The sequence below is a fragment of the Marmota flaviventris genome, chromosome 3 (genome assembly GCF_047511675.1).
Source record: "Marmota flaviventris isolate mMarFla1 chromosome 3, mMarFla1.hap1, whole genome shotgun sequence".
NCBI lineage: Eukaryota > Metazoa > Chordata > Mammalia > Rodentia > Sciuridae > Marmota > Marmota flaviventris.
Window position 1 is genome coordinate 24036006 of NC_092500.1, and position 22991 is coordinate 24058996.

General features: G+C 36.2%; 1 protein-coding gene across 1 annotated transcript in view; it reads right to left on the bottom strand.

Moving 5' to 3' along the window:
• The window catches only part of Cfap54 (cilia and flagella associated protein 54), a 308923-nt gene that overhangs the window by 214286 nt on the left and 71646 nt on the right, over window positions 1-22991 (bottom strand). The window contains exons 23-27 of the mRNA XM_027928857.2: window positions 17724-17860; window positions 14676-14823; window positions 12760-12915; window positions 9906-10028; window positions 1015-1143 (exon numbers count right to left, since the gene is read on the bottom strand). Coding sequence (XP_027784658.2) covers window positions 1015-1143; window positions 9906-10028; window positions 12760-12915; window positions 14676-14823; window positions 17724-17860 — 693 coding nt within the window. The remainder of the gene's footprint in view (window positions 1-1014; window positions 1144-9905; window positions 10029-12759; window positions 12916-14675; window positions 14824-17723; window positions 17861-22991) is intronic.

The window sequence follows — 22991 nt, forward strand, 5'->3', positions numbered from 1 at the left end:
CCACTGGATCAAGAGAGTGGTGCAAGGTCCTGCCCCACAGTAATGTAAAATGAGAGTCTTGAGTTAAAGCCTGGACAATTTAAAGGGGCTAGCTGAATGGACTCTCAGTAAACACTGGGTGAAAGACTCCAATTGCCAACAGCTTAGTCAAAACTCTCTCTAGACCAAACAATGCCATCACTACCACCAACACCACCACAAGAGTGGTGCATTAGAATTTTAAAAGTCTCCCAATAATGGAGTGGTGCTTTGTGGAGCTTTTTTGGCTAACAAATGCTGACTTAAAAAGTAATCAAGTAATCAGATAACACTTTCTTGTTTTCTATCTCAAAATATAATGGAGATAGAAATGGGGATAATCTCAAACAGGGCTGGAGGCAAGTCTCTCGACCCAAGTAACAAGGGGTTTCAAGTAATTCCTAGCGTGCCTCAGCAACCCCAAAAAATCAAGTAACATTTCAAAACTGGATCTATAAAAACATTTAACACACATAGTTTCAAATAAAGGCAATAAAGCATAAGTTCTTACAAGAACCTTGCTTAGGAAGCACATATTAAAAATTAGTCTCAAAAATTAGCAGTCTCATATAGAAGAGAATTCAGGTGTTGCAATGAGTTTCAGAAATCTACTTTGAACACAAGCTAAAAAGCTCAGATGTGTATTCACTATATTCAGTGACCCACCCAGAATGTAATCTTAGATTCAAAAGGGCTTTTAGTCTAATGTCCAGCTGGGTGTAGGAAGTTCAGTCATCACCTAACTGATGGCCAGTATTGTAATAGTGACCATTTGGCACAGTAACATAGATGCTCCGTTTATTTTCTTGACCACAACTCAAAAACAAAGAAACAACAACAAACAGAAAAAGAAACTCCTACCTATATTACTTTTCTTCTATGTGAATATGACAAATCAAAAATAGATAATTTTCTAATATGTTTAATGATACTAAAAGAGCCCTCTAAAGACCCCATTAAATACATGTGTAAAAATGAAAACCAAAAACCAATTACCTCATCTGGCATTTCTTCTGGATCATTCTTACCAAATAGTGACCTGCACTCTGTTGTGATGTCCAACATCTTTTTTCCATAATTTATAACCATTGCTGCCAGATCATATTCCTTCCATGAACGTAGAATCTAATTAAAAGTAAGTATTAGTTATCTCTGTTGGATGCTTTTGGTCTGTTTTCAGTGTGATGACATCATCTTTCATAAATTTGAAGTCCTATAAGTTTGGGGGGTCTAAGAACCTCCCTGTTTTTGTTAAGGAAACTAGAAGTTTACCTCCAGATTCTATTTCCCTAGAATTCAATGTGCACTATTTTAAATGACCTAATAACAGGATCTCATCAATAATGAATTCCCCATCTCTCTGGGTCAGATGGCCACATGCCCTTTGGTACAGTAACTATTTTTTTTTAAAAAATGCCATGTTGACACGTTTTTGGAAACATATAAGCATCACCTCTTATTTTGAATTGCTCTTTGTTAGAAATGGCACAAAGACTGACCTTGTGGTATCTTAAGGGCATTTATGTCAATCAATGATTTCTAAGACATCTGGTAGAGGACTGGGCTAGAGATAAGTTGGTTTGGGTAGATTCTCCAAGGATACTAGGGGAAGTTTACACTGTGATCAAAGAGGGAAAGGCCTACCCTCTCATTCTCATTTGCATTTCCTAGTTCCAGTGGTTATTCTCTGGCCTTCTCCTACTCTGGACCTACCTCAAATACCTCCTTTTGTTTTAATCTTATTAAATGTGGAGCCAAATATATGTCTGACACCACATTTCAGGACTTCATGCCTTCCTACCTTGTCATTAAGCCTGGGCTCTAGTATCAACTCCAAAAAAGCTTCCCTGCCAGTAATCTGGTTTGTATATATCCTGCTGTGCTCATGAGTCTGAGAAAGAGGACACATTAATCGTGAGCCTGTGGGGTAACTAAAAAAAGTATAAATAAGTTTGCATGAACTTGCTATGTGTAGATATATTCTGTTGAGTTGAGTAAGTTAGTACTTAAGTAACAACTGTTACTGCCTATGCAGGGAAGGGATATATAAAACTGTCAAGAAATAATGAGGGGTTGTCTAGACCTGATGGGACCTACCTATTGTTAAGAAGTGGAAATATCTCTACAGAACCAGGACAATGTGAAAAACTAACGGAGACTGTGGAACAGACTGTGGGAAGGAAAATGGTGAAATAAATTTTAAAAAGCTAGATAGGGTTATATCTTACAGTAAGTACCTTGAATGCTTGGCACATTGGTCCAATCTCATTTAAAGGAAATATGAGAGGGGGCAGGTTTTGTTACTAGAAAAGGAGCTAGTAAATTTTGCTCTTCCACTCTACTTAATTTTGCTTTCTGATATACTTATAACCTGAGCCTAGAAAGAAACTGCATAACCTTTTCCCTTATTTCTATATGCTAGTAGAAAATAGTAAATGATAAGGGGGTTTTCACAATGATGAGTAATATAAAGGAATAATTCTATTCAGCATACCAAGTGATGGACAGAAGTCAAAAGAATACCAGATGTTTAATGCCCCAAAACTTTTAAAAAATGAAACATTTAAGAGGATGAATCTCAGAAGTGGCCCTTTATTTGGAATTCTGGTGACTTTTTTAGAAGGAAAAAAAAAATATTGCTGTTTAAAGAAAAAAGATTAAGCCATGTGAAAATATAACCGATTTTTTTTAAACAGAGCAATGAAAAGAAGCAGAGCAGCTGTTTGACTAACTGCCCTTTATAAGCTCTAAGACAAGATCTATTATTGTTAACAGCTAATAAACACCTGAAATCTGGGACTCAGGAGCAAGCCAGGATTCTGGAACTGCAGGCCAGGCCAAAAGGAGCTTCTAGAATGGCAACACTGAACGTATCAACTTCGGACTAATCCAGTTCAAGTAATAATCCACTGACATTAATTGATTCTTTTTTAATGTTCAAAACACATTTAGGGTCTTCCCTAATAATATCACTTGAATTTCAGGGATTCCTTAAGTGAGGGAAGAAGCAGGCAGGGTCTTGGATGGCAAGTGGAAGGTGCACAGGGTCATTCCCAACATCCCTCTGTACTAAAATCTGTCCAAGGCTGAGAGAGGCAGTATATGAACTCAAACATGGTCTGGAATCCTATTTTCACTAAGCTGGTACCTTCTGCTGTCTTCATCAGGGAGTGCCTAAGCCCTTCATTTCTCCTCAAATCTCTAGAACTCACAACTAGTGTCTACCTCCTCACTGTCAGAAAATGACTGCTTCCTTTCCCTACTCCTCTCCACCAGTATTCAAATGTTTTGAGTACTCAGATAAGTAGAATTGGCTTGTTGGTTGGTTGGTTTTTAGCAGAAAAAGTGCAACAGGCAAGTGGTAAGCTGGCTTGGAATAATTTCTGCTTTCTTCAAGAAACATGTCAGAGCTCCTGTTAGTTATATAAATGTACAGTGAGTAGCCATGTCCAGTGTCCTAGAAGGAGAGAGCAACCTGGCCCTCCTGTATTTGAAAGAGACACCCCCACCACACCCCCATTTCCTTTATGGGAGAGCCTGGCAGGGAAGGTCAAGCAGATGAAGATATTCTAAAGAAGAGTAACCCTGGAAGGAGTCCTCTGGGCCCAGTACAACACTAATTGATATGCAAGTGTAATTGCAGCAGTGGAAAAGGAGAGGGGTGCTTTCCGGGGTGCTTTCTGACAATGAAAGAACTGACACAGCAGGAAGATTGTCAAGACTGGGAAGGAAATAGGAATGGCAGAACAGCTTGGGACTAATCAAACTCTCCAGTTCTTCACCCTACCTAGAGTTTGGAAGCAGGATTGGCCACTTGTACTACATGCACCCTTGAGATTCTTAAATAACCCTCTTCCCTTCTCATTCCACATACTGTCTCCAGGTGACATCATCTATTTGTACTGAATATGCTAATGACCTCCTTATCTTTATACATATTTGGCCTCTCCTGTACTCCAGGCCTACTGGACACTTCTTTGGACATCCTGTAAACCTCAAAATTCAGTCTGTTCAAAACTCACTATCTTCTTCCCTTTACCACACAAAGTACTCTCATCCAGGATCAACAAAAAATTGTTATTTATGTCCAAGTGCCCAGGCAAGGTAGCTGGATATTACAGTTGACCTTTCCCTCTGCCTCCTCTATACCCTATGTTTGATAGGTGTCTAGCTTCTCAATTCTATTTCATAAGTTAACTCTTGAATCCTTTCCATTTTCTCTACCTCCCACTTTTCCACACTTGTTTAGTTTATCATTTCTCGTTTTCAAACTATCCCCTGACTCAGGTCTTATCGCTCTCTAATTGGTAGCTATTGTTCAAATAGAATAATTCCTTTTTTCCTAAATGCACACCTAATTACATTATTTCTGGGTTTAAAACCCTTCAGTGGCTCCTGTCTACCTCAAAGATGGCCCTTCATCTGTTCTACCGTTTAAGGCAACTTGAATATTTAATCATATAATCCTGTATCTGTCACTTATTTTTCTATATATCTATATGCCTATATAGATATATATATATATATAATCCTATATTTGTCACAGATTTTAATCTCCACTTACTGTGTCTTGCCATAAAAAATGTTTTAACTATCAGGTAATTAGTTATCTGTGTTTTTCTGTGTATTCTGAGCCTTGTTGAAGAAGGTGTCCCCTGATTCCAAGGTCATACAAATGTTCTTGAATGCATCTGGACCTTATTTGTGCTGAGGCAGAGCTCTGGCTTTTTTTACTTTCAGAGGAATAGTCAGTTACATCAACACATTCCATTAAATCAACTATTATAATAAACCATTATTTCCTCAAAGAATCAAATTGCTAACTTTGTCATATATTAATTTCTTCTGTAGACTTGGAGCTATTCCTGGATCCTCTAATTCCTTCCACTGAACTATCTGCCTACTATTCTGTTAATGCCAATTTTTTTATTAAAATGGCCTTATGGTAAATTTTAATATCTATTGAGAACTTTTAAATTATTCTAATAAGTTCCAGAGAAACCCTATTGGGATTTTGATTAGAGCTGCATTAAATTTAAATGTTATTTTAGGAAGGATTTACATTTCTATGACAGTAAATCTTCCTCTTCGGGAACTTGGTATGGCCTGCCATATGTTCAGATCTTAGTTTATATCCTTTGATAAGACTTCACAGTTCTTTTATTTAGGTTCTTTGACACTTTGTTAAGTTTCAAATATCATGTATTGTAAGTTTCTCCATTCTAACTACTAGTAGGGGAAAAAAAACTATCAGTTTATAAATGTTTCACATATAATCATTTGACACACTGTCTTTATAATTCTAATCATTTTTGCTAGCTTCTCCTGGGTTTTTGAGACCTTCATAATTATAAATAAATTACGCTTTCTTTCCTAATATCATATTTTCATCTATTGCATAAGAGAAAACCTCTGAATATACTAAATCTCACTGTTAAAAGTCAGCATTTCTTTTCTATGCCTGATTTTTAAGAAAATGACTTCAGAAATTTGCCATTTAATATGATATTTGCTATAAAATTTGGGTAAATGTCTTTATCATTGTTCAACAGCTTCCTTCCATTCCTAACTTATTAGAAATTTTATTAGAAAAGGTTGCTATGTATTATTAAATGCCTCTGTGGCATTTTTCATATAATCTTATTGTTCTCCTTCTTTAATTTGCTGTTATAAAAAAATTGAGTTTTGTTTTAATTCAGACTTGTTTTCTTTTTCTTTTCTTTCTTTTTTTTCCTTGCAGCCCTAGGAATCAAACCTAGGGCTAGCCTTGATCTTTAGTACTTAACAATGAGACAGCCATCACACTAACAAATGACAAGATGCCATCCAGGAGCAGGGAAGGGTACATGACAGATTTGAAAGACACTATCCAATGCCTTTATTTGTCCTGATAAATGTTTGGGGACCTTAACTCTTACTTTGTCTGATATGAAAATTGCCATTTTCCTCCTTTATTTTTGTTTGCATTTGCTCAGTGCCTTTGTCTATCCATTTATCAATCAACATCTGTCACTTTGTTTTATGCAAGTTTCTTCAAGTGATAAACATTAGAGCCTGACTTTCTGGCCCGTCTGGCAATCACTGTCTTCTAAGACCACTCACACTTAGTGAACCGAATAATACACTTCTATTGATTCCACCAAAAATACTACCTCCTTTTCCCTTTTCTTACTTTTACCTAATCATCAGTTTTCCTCTCTCCCATTTTTTCCTGTTCTTGTTTCCTGTCTCTGATTCTTCCCTGTTCTTTTTTTTCTCCCTGTCAATTGGAACTCCTACTAGGCTTTAAAGTTCTGCTCAGAGTAACATGTTCCCAATAATCTTTAAATGTGTGTGCATGCAAGTGTGTGTACACACACATATATATTCTATCAAAGAAAATAACAGTTTTATGTATATGTGTGTTTATGTAAAAATAAGTTCATACAATTGTAGTCCACAAATCCACCTGCTCACATATGCCCCCATCCCGAACAGGATGCAAATTTTAGTCTAGGTTACAAATAAGTTTTGCCTTCAAGGATGACTCTACTCTTTGAAGAATCCCTACTTAGCATTTATATTACAAAGTGCTAGTCATGTCATTATTGTCTATTTAATTTTAATAATACATATATTGCAAGACTCAATGCTCTCATTATTCCTCTCTTTTTTGTCTTTCCCTGTCTTGGGATTTCTGTTCTGATTCAATTGTCATTTGATAGAGTATTTCCCCAAGTGTTTTCCTCAGATAAGTACCAGGGCAGAAGACTTCAAATGCTTGCACTTCTGGAAATGTTTACTTTTGCCCTGACAAATGAATGATATCTTTCCTGGTTATTAATATTTGAACCTTAGTGTTCTTCCCTCAGGACTCTACCAATGTTGTTTTTGGTGTTTTAACTTCTAGAGTTGCTGATAAAAAGTTTGAAGATGAATGATTTCTTTACATTCCAAATAATCTGTTCTTTGGGTCTCAAACTTTTAAATTTGTCTTTTTCTCTTTGAAGTCAGTAATTTCACCAACATCTCTCTGCCTGGGATTCAGGAAGCCTATTACCTCCATTTGTTTCTTTTTCTACCACCAGACTCCTGTTATTTTCATGTTATGACTTCTAGATCTGCACTCTAAATTTATTTACCACCTCTGGGTAATTCTGCTCTACATTGTGAGGTATTTCTTCAGCTTCCAGATTTGATTTGAGAAATTTCATTGTCATATCTTCAGCTGTTTAATGTTTCAATCATGTATCAGATTTGTTCAATTACATTTTTATTTCAGGAGGGGGTGTTTAGTTGGTTGGTTGGTTGGTTGGTTGGTTTTGGACCATCTGTCTGCTTTCCCTTAAAAGTTTTGTTTTTTATCTCACCCCCGCCCCCCGCCCCAGCACCAAGTCATCTCTAATCTTTTTCCAACATGGTTAAGAGTAAATAACACAATCATTTGGAAGTTTGGCTTGTTCTTCCTCCATCAAGGTACTAAGTACCCTTCAATGAATTATTACTTTTCTCTCCCTGCTAATGGCTACATCCTCTTAGCATTTGCAGAGACCAGGTCATGGAGATCTCTCCAGTGGTAAACTGGTGGACAAGGGAAGGAATATTATTTTCTGCTCTTGAAGTCAGGCCATGAACAGCCAGCAAATAATGACTTATTTGCTGAGGCAGAGTGTAGAAGCCTGTCTGTTGCCAGACCTCCATAAAGGCAAACTTCCTAAAGTGTTGTACCAAATCAGCCTACCTCTGTAGTATTCTTCCAAATCTCTTAACAAATCAGAAAGGTCCTACGGACACCACATAAGATGAGCAGGCAGATGTGGATGCTCTTCTTTGAGGATATCCATTGGATTCTGTCAGTAAGGCTTTAAGGGATCACACAATGATGATGGTCTTTGAGTCAAACAATGAGGATAAAGAAATCTACCTCCCTGCCTCTGGTCTCTTGGTTCTTTCTTGTTTCCAAGGCAAATGAGGTCCTATAAAATGCCCTTCCCTAGATAACCTCGCCTAAGACCGCCCCCAGGCTTCACCAAGGAGGGCCCACTCAGGCTGCTCTAATGTCCTGAAAAAGAAATTCAAAAGAAGTCAGGGATCTGTGCTTAAGCTGCCATCTATCAGAACTCCTCCATTTCTTTACATAAAAATAAATAAACAGCTTTCTCTAAAAATTAAGCTACAGTAACTCTTCTCTAGTAACTCTTCTCATTAACTGAAAGCTACAATAAAAATAGTTAACTATTTCAACTATTTTCACACATTTTTGCAAAAAAAAGGCAAAATGTATATGTGAGAATATATTAATTCTGTGTACAATGAGTGCTAGGCACACCTATGGATGTACAAGCTTCTTTCAAAAGCTCTCAGGTCAACAGGTTGGAAATCAATGCTCCACCATTGGTCTACCCCATTTAGACTACTATTATTTATAGGCTAAAATTGGCCTTGAGTCTCCGTATATATTTGCTCACATAATTCTTCCTGCCCTCTGCCTACAAAGCTGTTTCTCTGCCCTCTGTTTTAGTTCTACCCTTCCTCTTATGTAGGGTCGTCACATCTAAAGTCGCCCAGCCCCATAAACCTCTCTCCCTTAACTGCTTTTCTATTTTAAAGCTTCATGGAATTATATTTTATATGTGTATGTGTTTTCTGCCTCCCCCACTAAATTATAAGCTCTGTGAGATAGCTTTGGTTTGTTGTTTTTTATTTGGTTTTAACAATTTTTTTAAAAAAATTTATATAGTTGTAGATGGACAGCATGTCTTTATTTAATTTATTTTTTAATGTGGTACTGAGGATCAAACCCAATACATTCCTCACATATGATAGGCAAGTGCTCTGCCACTGAGCTACAGCCCCAGCCTTTGTTTTAACGAATTTTAATGCCTACAGGTAAGTCTGACTTAGAACCCAACAAATCTAGCCTTACATTAAACAAAATCACATTTTTTTTATATCCACATGGTCTCAATAGGCATTTGAGTTTGTAATTCTGGCTTAATGCATATCTAAGTCTCATTTCCTAGGTGTTCCGTCCTTAGTGATCTTTCTGTCTTCCTGTTCTGTGTCACCACCAACCATTCATTATGCAAGCTAAAAATCTGGTATCATCTATGATTTATTCTCTTTATGAGAATAAATGAGCTATTATGAGGCTCTCCTCTAATTCTTTGGGCATATGTCATACATTTGTGACACGAAGGAATGAAATATGAGCTTATATTCTGACCACACTTTTGCCTGCATCTTTTCTCCTGCTTAGATCTCCAGATAGACAGATCTCCAGATAGATAGATAGATAGATACCTCTTCCTTGATACAGACTGATTTCGCCTCTTTTCAGGTCAGGGTGCTGCACATCAATCCCATAATCATCCTTAGACTCTACCTACTCTGCCTTTCCTTCCGGTCTACTTCATGACATTATCATACCCCTCATTTACTGATTAATCCTTTAATCAAACCCATGCTACTAAATCTCCAGATAACTTCTGAGTCCCAATGCCCTAACCCAACTCCTGGGCTCAGACGCCACAGGTCTGCCTGCAGGTGCCTCTGAGATCATAAGCTGAGAAGATGATATGCAGGCTGACTGCAGTAAAATAAGTATGTAATTAATGCTTTAGAGTTTTGAAACATATTCTATGTGACTATATTTATCACCTAAAAATATATGAAAGCTATTTCAGTAACATCAAGTTTTTGTTTGTGAAGTGCCACAATTTTGCCAAAAAGTTCAACAACAGATAACCCTTTTACAATATTTAGACATTACATTTGCTTTTGATCTAAAAATGCTTTGGCGATGCTATTTTTAAGTGTTCTAATTATTGTGATTAAAAGTAGTTTGACTTTCTAAATCATTACTGGTCCTAAATTCTGTAACACTAGACAAAGAATGAGATAAATACCTTTGTTACATAGAAGATACAACAAGCTATCATGTGCTGTATACTTTCAAAACTCGAAATATTTTTCTTCAAGTGGACAACATTCAGAACTCCTTGCAAAACCACTAAGCACTTTATCAAGATCTAAAAAACATAAGCACAATGATTTTTGTGTGAAAATATCATCCTTACCCATTATACAATTTCATATTCAAATCATGAGTCTTAAGCCATAAAATTTTGTTACCAATAATTATTTACTATTTATTATGCATAAAAGAATGTGTATATATTCAATTTTCAGATGAGTCAATTACCTAAAATAACTTGAAACATAGTGGGGAGTACAGAATAGGCATGCAAGTAACTATAAAACAAAGCATATTTTGACAAGTATTATAGAAGGTAAAGGCTGAGTGTCATGTGTATGTAAGAAACTAATGATCACATTCAGGCTTCGGAGGACCATAAAAAAAACCATATAGAGGATTATGTGGTATATTAAATATTATACAGTGATTCCAGAAGCTGGAAATGCAGTCTTCTTGAGAATTAAAACCATTCATGCCCCCCTCCCAAAATCAATTGATATTGATGTTTACTTCCTATTCTCCTTGTTTCATATTATACAATCTTGAATTTGATCAAGAGCTAGATGATTAAGTTTAGCTTTCAATAGTGCTACACACTTCTGAACAATATTAGCATCAGAAAAGTAGAGCTGAGATAGCTGCCATCTATTCATCATTTAGATTATTCCAAAGGACAAATTAATACATGGGTACTAGTTCTTTTGAAGCATATTAATTGCTTTCAGCTACTATTCCAATGGCAAGTATTTTTAACGTTTTAAATTCCTACTCTCCATGATCACCCTCTGCCACCATGCACCACTCCATATCCCCAAATCATGCTAACACCCTTGTGGTTTCCCCCACCGCTTCTATAATTATTATATATAATAATAATAATATACATATATACACTCACACATCATCATACTCGGAAGACTGTTATTATTTTACAAAATGGGATTTATGCACACTTTTCTGAACTCTGCATGTCTCCTCCAAGTCTGTCCTGTGAACAGTCACTCCAAGTCTCCAGGGACAATGCTTAGGCGTTGCTGCTAACGTGCATCACTTCATTTATTCAGCCCTTTCCCAGAATCTCACACTATATACTTTTATAGCTGATGTTTAATATCTGGCACTTGTCACTTGTCCTTGTACCTGGCTTTTTTTTTTTTTGCCATGACCAAGAACACCCCAGCAAATATTCAGGTACCAACTCTAAGTAGCAACTTCATGAGCACCAGATTTGAGGCAATGCCCACAGAGGATGAAGCACCACCCTCCAGGACACAGTGCATACTCTAATCAATGACCACTGTGTGCACTGTGTCCCCAGTAGGTAGATCATGTGGATCCAGGCACAAGGGGTGGAGCAAGGCAGAGCAATTTGCCAACTAGGAATTTTATCCTGGGGGATAAATAACATATGATAATATTGCTTTGTCAGATAAATGTATTTTTTATTTTATTAAAATTTTTTTCTATGAGATAAATTACTAAGTAGAAGAATTACAGTCAGGTATATTTGTTTTTAATTTTGTTTAAAATTGATTTAATTTAATTAAAATTAAAGTTGCTTTATCAAAATCCAAAAGCTTATAATAACTCACATTTCCCTCATCAATGAATGAGAATGCCTTTATCATATATTTTCACCAGTAGGAGTTACAGATCTTATTATATTGTTAATTTAATATGCACTACTATGAATATTCACAGTTTGAGCTTCTTTTCATGTTTCCCAGCCACTTGGATTTGCTCTCTTAAGAACTGCCTATTCATATCATATGCCCAATTTTTGATTAGGTATTTGTCAGTTACCCTTAATCAGCTTTGGAGATCTGTTTTCCAAATCTATAGGTTTTCTACAATCTTTTTATGGTCCCTTTTGTCACACGTTTCTTGTTGTTTCTAGAAATTCAGTTAGAAAGGCCCTCCACCCCCCAAACCCTAAACTGCACATGGTCGCCTCTTGGGATTTTTTTCCCCTAAGTATTTTTGCTTTATTTTACATATAGGTCTTTAATACATCTAGACTTTCTTAAAAGTCTAAATTTATGCTTAAAAGCATAAATAGAGGTCAAACTCCATTTTCATTCAAATGAATATTCAGATGTTTCATTGCCATTTATTAAAACGTCCATTCTCTTCCCATTGAATAGGAATGCCAACTTAACCAGTAAACTTGCAAAAAGAACTTCCAGCTTTAGATAAAATCACAGGCCCAGCCAACACCTTTATTTCAGACTGATGAGATCAGAAACATAAAGCCCAGCTAAACTGTATTCAATCTCCCTGCCCACAGAAACAATGAGAGAGTATGTGGATGTCATTTTAAGCCACTAGGTTGATGGTTATTTGCTCAGAAGCACATTCAACTAACATAATTCCCTCTGCTAGATCTCATCAATCCTTTGTCCTCCTCCATTACCACATATGCTTCTTAGGTTATTCACAATATTTTCCCTTTGATGATGGTTTTAACATGCTTTGGATATATACTATTGTTTCTAAAATTATAAGAACATGAAAATTGAAATAACTTTAAAAACTAAGAAAAGTGTATTGCCAATATTTAACTACAGATAGCAAAGCTGAATATTTTCAGAGAAACACATGTTATGTCCCTATTTATGTTTGCCCAGACATAATTTATTAAAATGTTTTTCAGTTAACTGCTGAAATTTTATAATACTTTTTCTTGAACTATTTGTACTTATAGGAGACACACTGCTTTTCTTTTCCAAAATGAGTTGCCTTTATAAAATTATCCTTATACAGGGTTGGGAGGATACCCTTACCTGTACAACAGGTACCAAAACAATATTGTGATATATTATAGGAGCAAGGAGGCCATAACACTGAGTCACAGCTTGAAGGACATAACTGGAATCATTCAAAAAGATGCTAAGTTCCAATGCCACTAATATTCTCTCACATTCAGTCAGTCTAGCAACCTGTAAAGAAAAGGGCTTTGTTACTCAAACTGAGCATGAAGTGCTTAACTATTTTCTTAAAGAGGAAGGGTAGGAAATGTGATCCTTGTGGCTTATAACCAGTAACATGAAGAAAATCTAAATTCAGAAACAATTCTAATTCTCCAAGAACACTAATGTAAATAATACAATCTTATCTCAAACTTCAGAATTTTTTTTGTAAAACAATACAAGTACCACTAATAACAAAAAGGAACCAAACATTTTGTATTGGTGCGATAAAATCTTGGCTATATTTTAATATTAGAAAAAATATAGCTTTCAAAACCATAAATTATAACAAATAATAATGAAAATATTACATCTCTATAACATTGTCCCAACTTGATAAACAGATTTCAATTTCCCTTTTTGATTTGTGAGAAAATGGTAAATTTTTAGTAAAGCAAACTAATCTTCATTATACTTCTGCTACTTATGCTTTTGCTACTTAAATTAAAATGATAGTAAATTATGCAATTAGCATTTTAAGATTATTGTAACTTAAAAAGAATAGGAATCCTTTCTTCTCCTTTCCTTTCCTGGGGAAAGATTTCATTATTTTCCTGCATATACATAAAACATTATGTACAAAGGAAGCTGTATGATTGGTAGCCCAAAATTTCCATACAACTAGTTTTTGCTAGAATGGTAGTTTAGCATTCTGGAATTCACTGAAGCACTGTAAAATTCTCTTTATTTTCAGACTGGATATGATGAAAGAAGAAACAGAAAGCAATGTGTTAGGAACAGGTTAATGGTTGTGAGTAACTGGACTCTACAGGATAGTGAACTTGTCTTCAGCAAAAGGTCATGTTTTTTTTTTTTTTAACTCTCACATCACCAGAAACAAGCACACACTCCATGGAACAGTTTACTAGGTAACTAATTAGAAGAGGAATAGATAGGTACACACAAAAAAAAAAAAAAACTGAAAAAATAAACAACCCAGATGGCAAAAACACCTATAGTTAAGGTTGGTTTAAAGAAAAGGGAGGGCTGGGGTTGTGGCTCAGTTGTAGAGCACTTGCCTAGCACATGTGAGGCACTGGGTTTGATCCTCAGCACTGTATATAAATAAATGAATAAAATAAAGGTCTATCAACATCTAAAAAAATAAAATAAATTTTAAAAAGGGACAGAACAGAGACAACTTCAGGCTAGAATTTTAAAAATTAATGTAGGATCATTAGTAAAAGTAAGAGCATTACAGGGTTGCAGATGTATGTAGAGCAATGATCATAACACCCCTGAAAAATCTATCATAGGAGATAGCTGCCTCTGCAAAAGGAATGCAATATTATAATTAAAGAGAATATGGCATTGATATATAACAGCATGAAACTATGTCCAAGTTTTATTATAAAAAGTATTTGAAAAGAAAGTTGCAGAACAGCAAGTTGATCAAATCTTATTTTTGTAAATAATAGGTTTATCCATGCATATTTTTAAAACTTCAAGAAATCACATGAAATGAAATCATAGTATTCTTAGAAGTGGTAGAATTACACTGGGTTTCACTTTACACATTATACAGGTTTGAATTCTGAAATACAAACTACTTTTGTACACAGAGGAAAACAAACATGATAAACTGAAAAGAAGAGAAAAAAACATAAACTCGGGTCCATAAAAATTTATGTGGAAAAATCAGATTAAAGTGACACACCCATACAGTGGCATCTCATTCCATTCACAAGACAGGATATACAATCCCACTTTAGTCACTTTAACTCACTTACTTGCTGAGCAGGGAAAACCTCATTGCCTTTGATATTATCACAGAAAAGATTTTCTTCTTTAATTTTAATGTCACTTGTGACAAAGATATTTCTAAGAAAAAGGTATAAAAGGATTGAAGAAGTCTCTGCCAAAATATCTAAATATAATCTGCAGAAGAAATAAATGACGTTACAGGTAGAAATATAAAATGATCTATTTAGCACAAGAACTTGCCTTTTTAGATTCATTTGTTCTCTATATCAACACAGTGATCCTAACAGCAACAAATATGCATGGAGTAGCTATTCTTCTACAGCTGCTTAAATTAAAATTAAAAACTACCCTTAACAACAAGTTCACAACTAAGAGAATTAAGCTGTGGAAATATTACACCACAGATACATAAAAATGACTAGTAGCAAAGTTTTCTGATTTTTTTTAATATATACAGTTCTTTTCTATCAGTATAACACAATTATTGTAGGTAAGGTTAGAAAACAGGGTCATTGATAGCAAACTCAGTTATGGTTAAAGACAGAGAATCTTAATAAGTCTGAGTTTATATCTAATTCTCTTTTCTAAATTACAGTCAACAGTGCCAACCACTGGTAAAGCAGTGAAATCTGCAGTTTTCCTTCTTTGTTTTCGGTATTCTTCTATCGACCTTAGGATTTGTTAGTAACAAAGCTCCTCTCTTAAGCTTTGGGTCCATCTACTCTCTATACTCCCATCCCCTCAAAATAGGAAGGGATCCAACATTAGTTAATCCATACATGAAGATGATCCCCACCATGTTGAACTCTAGAACTTGACTTTGCCTAGAGAACTTCAGTTCCCTTGTCCTTGCAACTCAAACTAAACCATCTCATCATCCTCATGATGAAATTCAGAAACTTGTCAGTGCAATTGGTCCCACCTATCTCTTCCTGGCTCCATTTCCTTCTTTCTCCAGCTCAGACTACATGCAGTCTTTTCAAGAGTGACCTTTCTAGCACCTTAAGTTCAGCTACCCCTTGATTTCATCCAATAATCAATTTGCCTGCTGTCACTCGCAGAGGTGTCACTGCCCACTTTTTCTATCCCTTCCACAAGTCAATTATTTATTCACTTTTTTTTTAAATTTTGCTCATTCTTTCATTCTCTGAAAGCCTACGATATACAAGACACTTTTCTGGGCCTTGGGGTATAAAGATGAATCAAACAGGCCCTTAATCATTAAAGAGCTGGGCTTCACTACAAATTCATGGCACATTAGCACTTCTTAGCAACATTTCCATTTATTCCAATTGTGTCTTTGTTCACATTCTACAGCCCCTGCTGCCCATCCCAGGTGCTCTTCTATCCTGAAGGCTGTGCCACTACAGTGGCATCCCCACCTACATTTATTTGTATCTTCATTTTCTCCCTTTTTATGGGCTCCCTACCCTCCACATTCCAAAATTATTCCCTTAAGTCTGTCTTTCCTCTCAAGCTTCTGCCTACTTCCCTCTTGTCTTCACCACCCAGCTCCACATAAGTGGTCTTTTCTTGTTGTGGTTTTTCATTTTCATTTATTCCTTAGCCAATTAACAAATGGTCTCTGGCCCATCATGCTACAGATATGGCTCTCTTGACTCCACCAGTGGCCTCCTAATGGCCAACTCTAAATGCCTCTTGTTAGTTTTCATCCTAGTCAACCTCTCTGGACCATTTTATTAAGCCTGACCTCGAATCAGCATCTGATATGACTGGCCAGTTCCTCTGGTGGTACTCTCATTTCCCTTGGCAACACATTTTCCTGAACTTTAATTCCCTGGACAGCTCCCTTTCAATATTCTCCCTTGATTCCATCTCTTGTTTCTGCTCCTTAAATGTAAGCAGTACCCACAGTTGGAGCCCACCTTCTATCTTTTCTGCTAAATAGTCATTCTTGGGAGATATTTCTCATTTTGAAGATTTCAATGATGATCTCCATGGACAATTTTCAAATCTCTACCTGTAGCCTTGACTACCTCTTGAGGTGTCAACACTAAACAAATACATCCACTGGCATCTCATATTCACAAAGTGATCTTGCTGGAAAACCAAACTCAAAACATCCCCAAATTCATTATCTTCCTCTAAACACTTGTTCTACCTCTCACATCCCCTTAGTAAATGGCTTCCCAGTGCCTTGACACTAAAAATTTTGCTCCATGAACCCTGTTACATAAAACCTAAGTCCTATGTCTTTCTCCTCTAAAATACCTCTCAAGGCCTTCCCTATGGTACCCAGCACCCTTGTTCATGTTAAATAAGAATACATTTGTGTAATTGAAATTAACTATATTTTAATGCAAATAAGCATTATCGATTGTTTCAACTATCATTTGCATTTTTTATCTCATTGAAGTAAAAGATTTTGTCTTCTTATTAAAGAAATCTCAGGCATTAACAAACAGATGAGGGAGGGTCTGGGTTTTAAATTTGTTGGTAAGACAACCTGGAATTATACTAATGCTTATTTTTTGACACTACTCTTAAACTTTATTCCTTTAAGTAAAAATGACAATAAAGCCAAGCCAAAAGACAGCCTGCCATATTATATGGCTTCCACCAGACTATTTATATTTGCTGATGATCTAATCCTGGGAGCCCCTTCAAGCAAAGGAAAAGCCTTCAGATTACAATAGTCCACCCATCAGACCCTCACCTTCAGCCCAACCTGACCTTGACCTGTTATGAAAGTCTTCAGGGAGTATTTGTGTTTTCTGGCATAACTGATGCTACTTCAATTAGCATTTGATATTTTTATTCCATAACCTTCATCCACATGTTTTCATGTAATTTTTTTGTTTATTGTATATGTGTGTGTGTGTGTGTGTGTGTGTGTGAGAGAGAGAGAGAGAGAGAGAGAGAGAGAGAGAGAGAGAGAGAGAGATTCTAGCGAGGAAGTTTCTAGCAAGGACTCAAGATCCTGGAATGTATGCCCTTATTATAATTCTGATTAGAAATATTTTTACACGGACTATCTTAACAAGAAATTGAAAATAAATTAATTCAAAGCTTCAGTAAGCAAATTAATATCTTAAAATAATATTTCTAATTACCTTCTCTGTGTAATAGTCATTATATTTCTCAAACAAATAGAGGATTGTTCATCCTGGAGTGGTGAGGCAACAAAATAATCCCAAACTGGTGAGAAAACTTTCTTAGCCAACTCATAGTTATCAACCTGATAGGCAACCTACAACACAAAGCACATTGTCTCATGCAATATTTTTATTTAAGAAATGTATATTTTAGAAAAGAATTCTCCTAAGTTCTTATTGCATGCTAATTTCATCTACAGTTATTCACATTTGCTGTTCTGTTCAGCAGTGCCATAGTGAGGGAACAGTGGGCACTGGCAAGGGAGACAGACACATTTTGAAATCTCTTTTATTTCCAAATTGCATGGAAATTTGAAACTCTGTAAGGATGTTTCGAATCCTCATAAGCAAAACAAAGATCACTTCTGAGCCAAATTAATTTCATTTTCATCTATCTCGGCAGTGCACTCCATTTATTATAGATACTGTTATAATGAACAATCTGTTCCAAGAGAAACAATCAGATTTCCCGAACCCAATATATGAAATATACTTCATTCTTTTCTGCTTCTGACTGACACTTTCAGAGCTTTTGTGCACAAAGAATTCAACACTGAAAAGAGTAAAGAATAAAATAGAAATGCTTTCCAAGAAGTCATGATACCTTTTAAGTTTAACAAATTTAACATTAGACAAAATAAATTATTTTACTGGTGAAGCCTAGAGGCTCAGAAGAAAAAAGACAATCATCAACTTACCTATTTCTTTTAGTATAATATATTTCTTTAAGGATATTTCTACAAAGTATTCTACTTATATATATGTGTAAAAGTACAAAATCTTACCAAATGATTTATGTGCTGCTTCAATCCTTTATGGAAACAGGTAAGAGACAAAGTATAAATAAATTCATTGAAGTGAGCATATAAATGACACATTACTAGAATATGTTCCACTTAAGGACCAGAACTTTTCTAATATGTCAAATGGTTACTCATATAATCAACCAACCAATATCTTTCTTTTATGAAGTTTCTTTCTGAGCTAAGCACTGAATGAGTAGATTCCCCACAGCTCAGGAACGGTCTCATAGTCTATGAAACTGGAATCAGGTAAAAGACTTAAATCACATGAAATCATAGAAAGACTACAAAGGATATCATAAGTGTTGTGGAGGCTTTAGAAAAGCAGAAGACTCCAAGAAGCAGGCAGAGATAAGATTTAGACTATCACAGCTTAGACAGAATCCGTGAGGAACCTGTATTGGAAATGACCACAGAGTATTTAAGAGAAACTGGAAGGATAGATCAGACTTTAAAGAAAAAATAGGCAATGTGATGGATAAGTTAAAAACAGGACATGATTTCTACCAAAAAGCCTTGAAGCCAAGACAGAACATTCTCAAAAGTCAAATCTGGTCTAAGTGTGTGCACTGTTTCATTGACTCCTCCTTACAGCTCTATGAATTGAACTCTATTACCATATCTATTTTGTAGATGAGGAAATTGGGAAACTGAGAAGTTGATTTTTTGTACAAAGCCTGAATGTTGGTAAAAGTAGAGAAACCAAGTCTTAGAGCAGCTAATGAGTCACTTCTTGAGGTTGCCTCTATCAGATAAGAGTTGGACTAAGTAGTCACTAACATACCATCTAATTCTAGGATTTACCATGGAAAAGAATAGAAGATGGTATGTAGGAAGGTTGTTGAGTTAATAATTACCTCTCTTCCCTCAGTACCTCATAAACAAATAAATAAATAGAGGTTAAATTTTAAAATAATAATAATAACAATATCTGTTCAATTAATGAACATTGCCAAACCAGAAAAGATGCCATGATAAAAACTAAGGTTTATAAATTCTGGATGCTTTGTGGGGTTTTAACAGAGTTTCATGATACAAGTATGTTCATGGATGGTTAACCTTGTAGTGAGGTGCAGAATAAATCTGGAGAGGGGGTGTGAAATTAAATGGAGCAAGCACTACTAAAGAGTAATAAAATAATTAAGTTTATAGTTACCTCCTCTTGACACTCTTGACACATAACTTTCAGTTGGCTTCCAGAACTCCACACTCCTAGTTTTCCTTTCATTTCAAAGGCCACAATCATTTTCAGTTGCTTTGTCTAGTTCCTCCTCTTTTCCCCACCCTCCTTGTGTTGATACCTCCCAGGGCTCATTCAGTCTTTGCACTTACCTTCTCTTTTCCTCTTCTGACTCATTCCTTAGTGATGTCATCTAGTCTTTTTAATTCTCACATAACTATCCTCAAATCCTTCTCCTGCCCAGATCTCTCTCCTAAACTCCAGATTCATACAATTTATCTCAGCATACCCCAAACTAAACTTCTGATCCCCCACTGCCCAAAATCTACACCATCCACAACTTTCTCCAACTCTGTTGATATCAACTCTATCCCTCCCATTAGTCAGCTATTATCTTAGAGTCATCTTTTATTTTTCTCTTTATATTTTTTCCATCAGGAACTCTGGTTAACCCCTTTTCCAAAAACATACTTAGGATCTGACCACTTCTCACCCATCGACTACTGTCACACTAGCCAAGCCACCTACATCTCTCATTGAATTGCAGCCACCTACATCTCTCATTGAATTGCAGCAAGAGATAGTGTTTCCCCTTCACCCTTTATGGTCTATTCCCAATTCAGCAGCTATGGTGAACCTTTAAGAAGTCATATTATGCCACATCACTACTCAAAACCATGCAACGACTGCTTATTTCAGTAAAGGTAAAAGCCAAGGTCCTCATAATGTTGCCCACACACCTCTGATCTTTCCGATCAATCTCCAGCCATTTTGGCCACCTTGCTTTATTAGACACAGCAGTACACTTCTGAAAATCTAGGGACTTTTGCTCCATTCCTTTTGTAGAACCACTGCTTCCAAGTCTCTGCTCAAGTCTCAACATCCTTGATCATCCTATTTAATATTTCAACCTACCTTCCATTCTTCCACTTCACATTTCCAAATCCCCCTACCATACTCTACTTATTTTTTCCCAAAGTATTTATCATCTTCTGACATACTAGATAATCTTCTTACTGACTGTGTTAGTTATTTACTACCTAGCTCTTACCATTACATTTTTCTCACCTTGCTGAGAACAGCAGTACTCAAATATGATCCTTGGACCATCAGCATATCACCTAGATCTTGTTAGAAATGCAAAATCCTCAGGCCCCAACCCAAACCTAGTAAATCATGAACTCTGATGGGGGAACCCAGAAACCTGTTTAAACAGCATTCCAGATCATTTTGTTGAACAGTCAAGTTTTGGAATCACGAACCTGTAATCAAGTTTGGAGAGTAAGCACTCAACAAATATTGTGTCAATTTTTAAAGTCCTTTCCTGATAGTTTCTATCTCCCCATAAAGGGGGACATTCAGCAACTTCACTATACTGTAACGTGGTTTACTGGCTCAGAGTGAGTGCCTGACTCAAGCTGGGTATCTCATAGGCCCCTGCAAGGCCAAATGGACCTGCACGCAAAGTTTGGTTCTGATACCAAGGCCAATATATTCTAACAGCCAGGTGAATTTGAGAGAAAGTTTACCACTTACACAGGGACTCTTGGGAAGAGGTGAGTAGGCATTAGCAGGTATGGACTGGCTTGGGCAGAGCAAAGAGAGTGGTTGGGCCTTTAGAGGGGCTAGGAGTAGGACTTGGGAAGACCATGCTGGCTGGCAGTTTAAACTTCCCTGGCACTGGAGGAGAAGGTGAGAGATCACAGGCTCCCTTATCAAACTATCCAGATGGAGTACTAATGGAAAAGAGGGGGATAAGGTTAAAAATAAGCCAGTGGGTAAATATCAGAAATGAGGTTAGACATTACATGGATGGACCAATTAGACTATTTCCCAGGAATGTGGAATTAAGATTACAGGAGCCAGCTAGTTGATTTCTAAAGCTGAAATGGAAGGAAATACAAAAATTCAGGAACTGCCATTTTTCCTCCAAAGATAAAGAATTAAAGAGAGCCAATTTCCAGAAAAGAGTAAAAAGAATGCAGATATATAGAGAGAACCAAAAGTAAAAGACCTAGAGCTGGCTGGACCGTAGAGCCTTCCCACTACCTCGATGCATTACCCTAGGTAAGACTGGTCCCTTACCTACAATCAGGATCTTAGCTGAAATCATAAGTCACAATTATCTAAACAAGGGTTACTGATGTGGCAAGAAGATGGGTAAAAACCATATTTCATAGGAAGGAGAGATGACATCTAGCATAGTACCTGGCATAAAATAGACACTGAATAATTATCCAACAAACAGATGAGCAGAGAGAATGATAATACTTAGAGAATAAGAGACAAAAGAACTGAAATTTATTAAATAGGAGATGATTATCTTTATACCCATTATTCTACTATTTTCAAGTTTAAAGTTATAGTCCAAAGGCAGACCTTTGTTAATCAAAGAGTTCTAATAAATTCATCTATAAAGTGGGCAAAATGTATGAACTCCATTTCCCTTGTTCCTGTCACTACCATGACTGCTGACAAAGGCTTCATGTCACATCATCAAACTCTCACCAGTACTGATCAGGAAGACCTGCTAACCAGCACCAGCCCAGATAGAACAGAATAAAAGAAAAACGATAGGGAAAGAGGTACAGAGAGTAGTGGTGAGGGGAAGGAGCCAAACAGTAGACAGGGAGCAGAAAGAGGGTCACTTAAAAATAAACGCAAAGATAAAGGCTCTGAAAGAACTGGCATGTGTTAGATGTCCGATATTTGACTTCCTGAAACCTGAACAGAGTCGTAGAAAAACATGAGCTGGTTCAAGTGTCAGGCTGACCATCTGCTGCCTGAGCAACCTTGGGAAAGCACCTTACCCTCCCTGAGATATCCTTTCTAGAACACAGTGGGATCAGCAGAAAAAGGATTAAATTTATCTCAGTTTCCTCAACTATAAAGTGAAAGCAATCACATCACTTCACAGACTTACTGTAATGAATGAAATAATAAATTTTTAAGTTTTATTTTTTTTCTAATTAACAAGTGTATATATTTATAGGATAGAATGTGATGTTTTGTTTAATAAACATATACATGGTAGAATGATCAAATGTCTATCACCTCAAATATTTATCATTTCTTCTGGTGAGGACATTAAAATTCTCTCTTTTAGCTCTTCTGAAGTACACAGTATGTTATTATTAGCCATAGTCACTGTATTGTGCAAGAGCATTAAAACTTACTCCTATTTGGGAAAAATAAGAAATGTTTTAAAAAGGGAGGGTGAGGATCCCATGAACATAGAAAGGA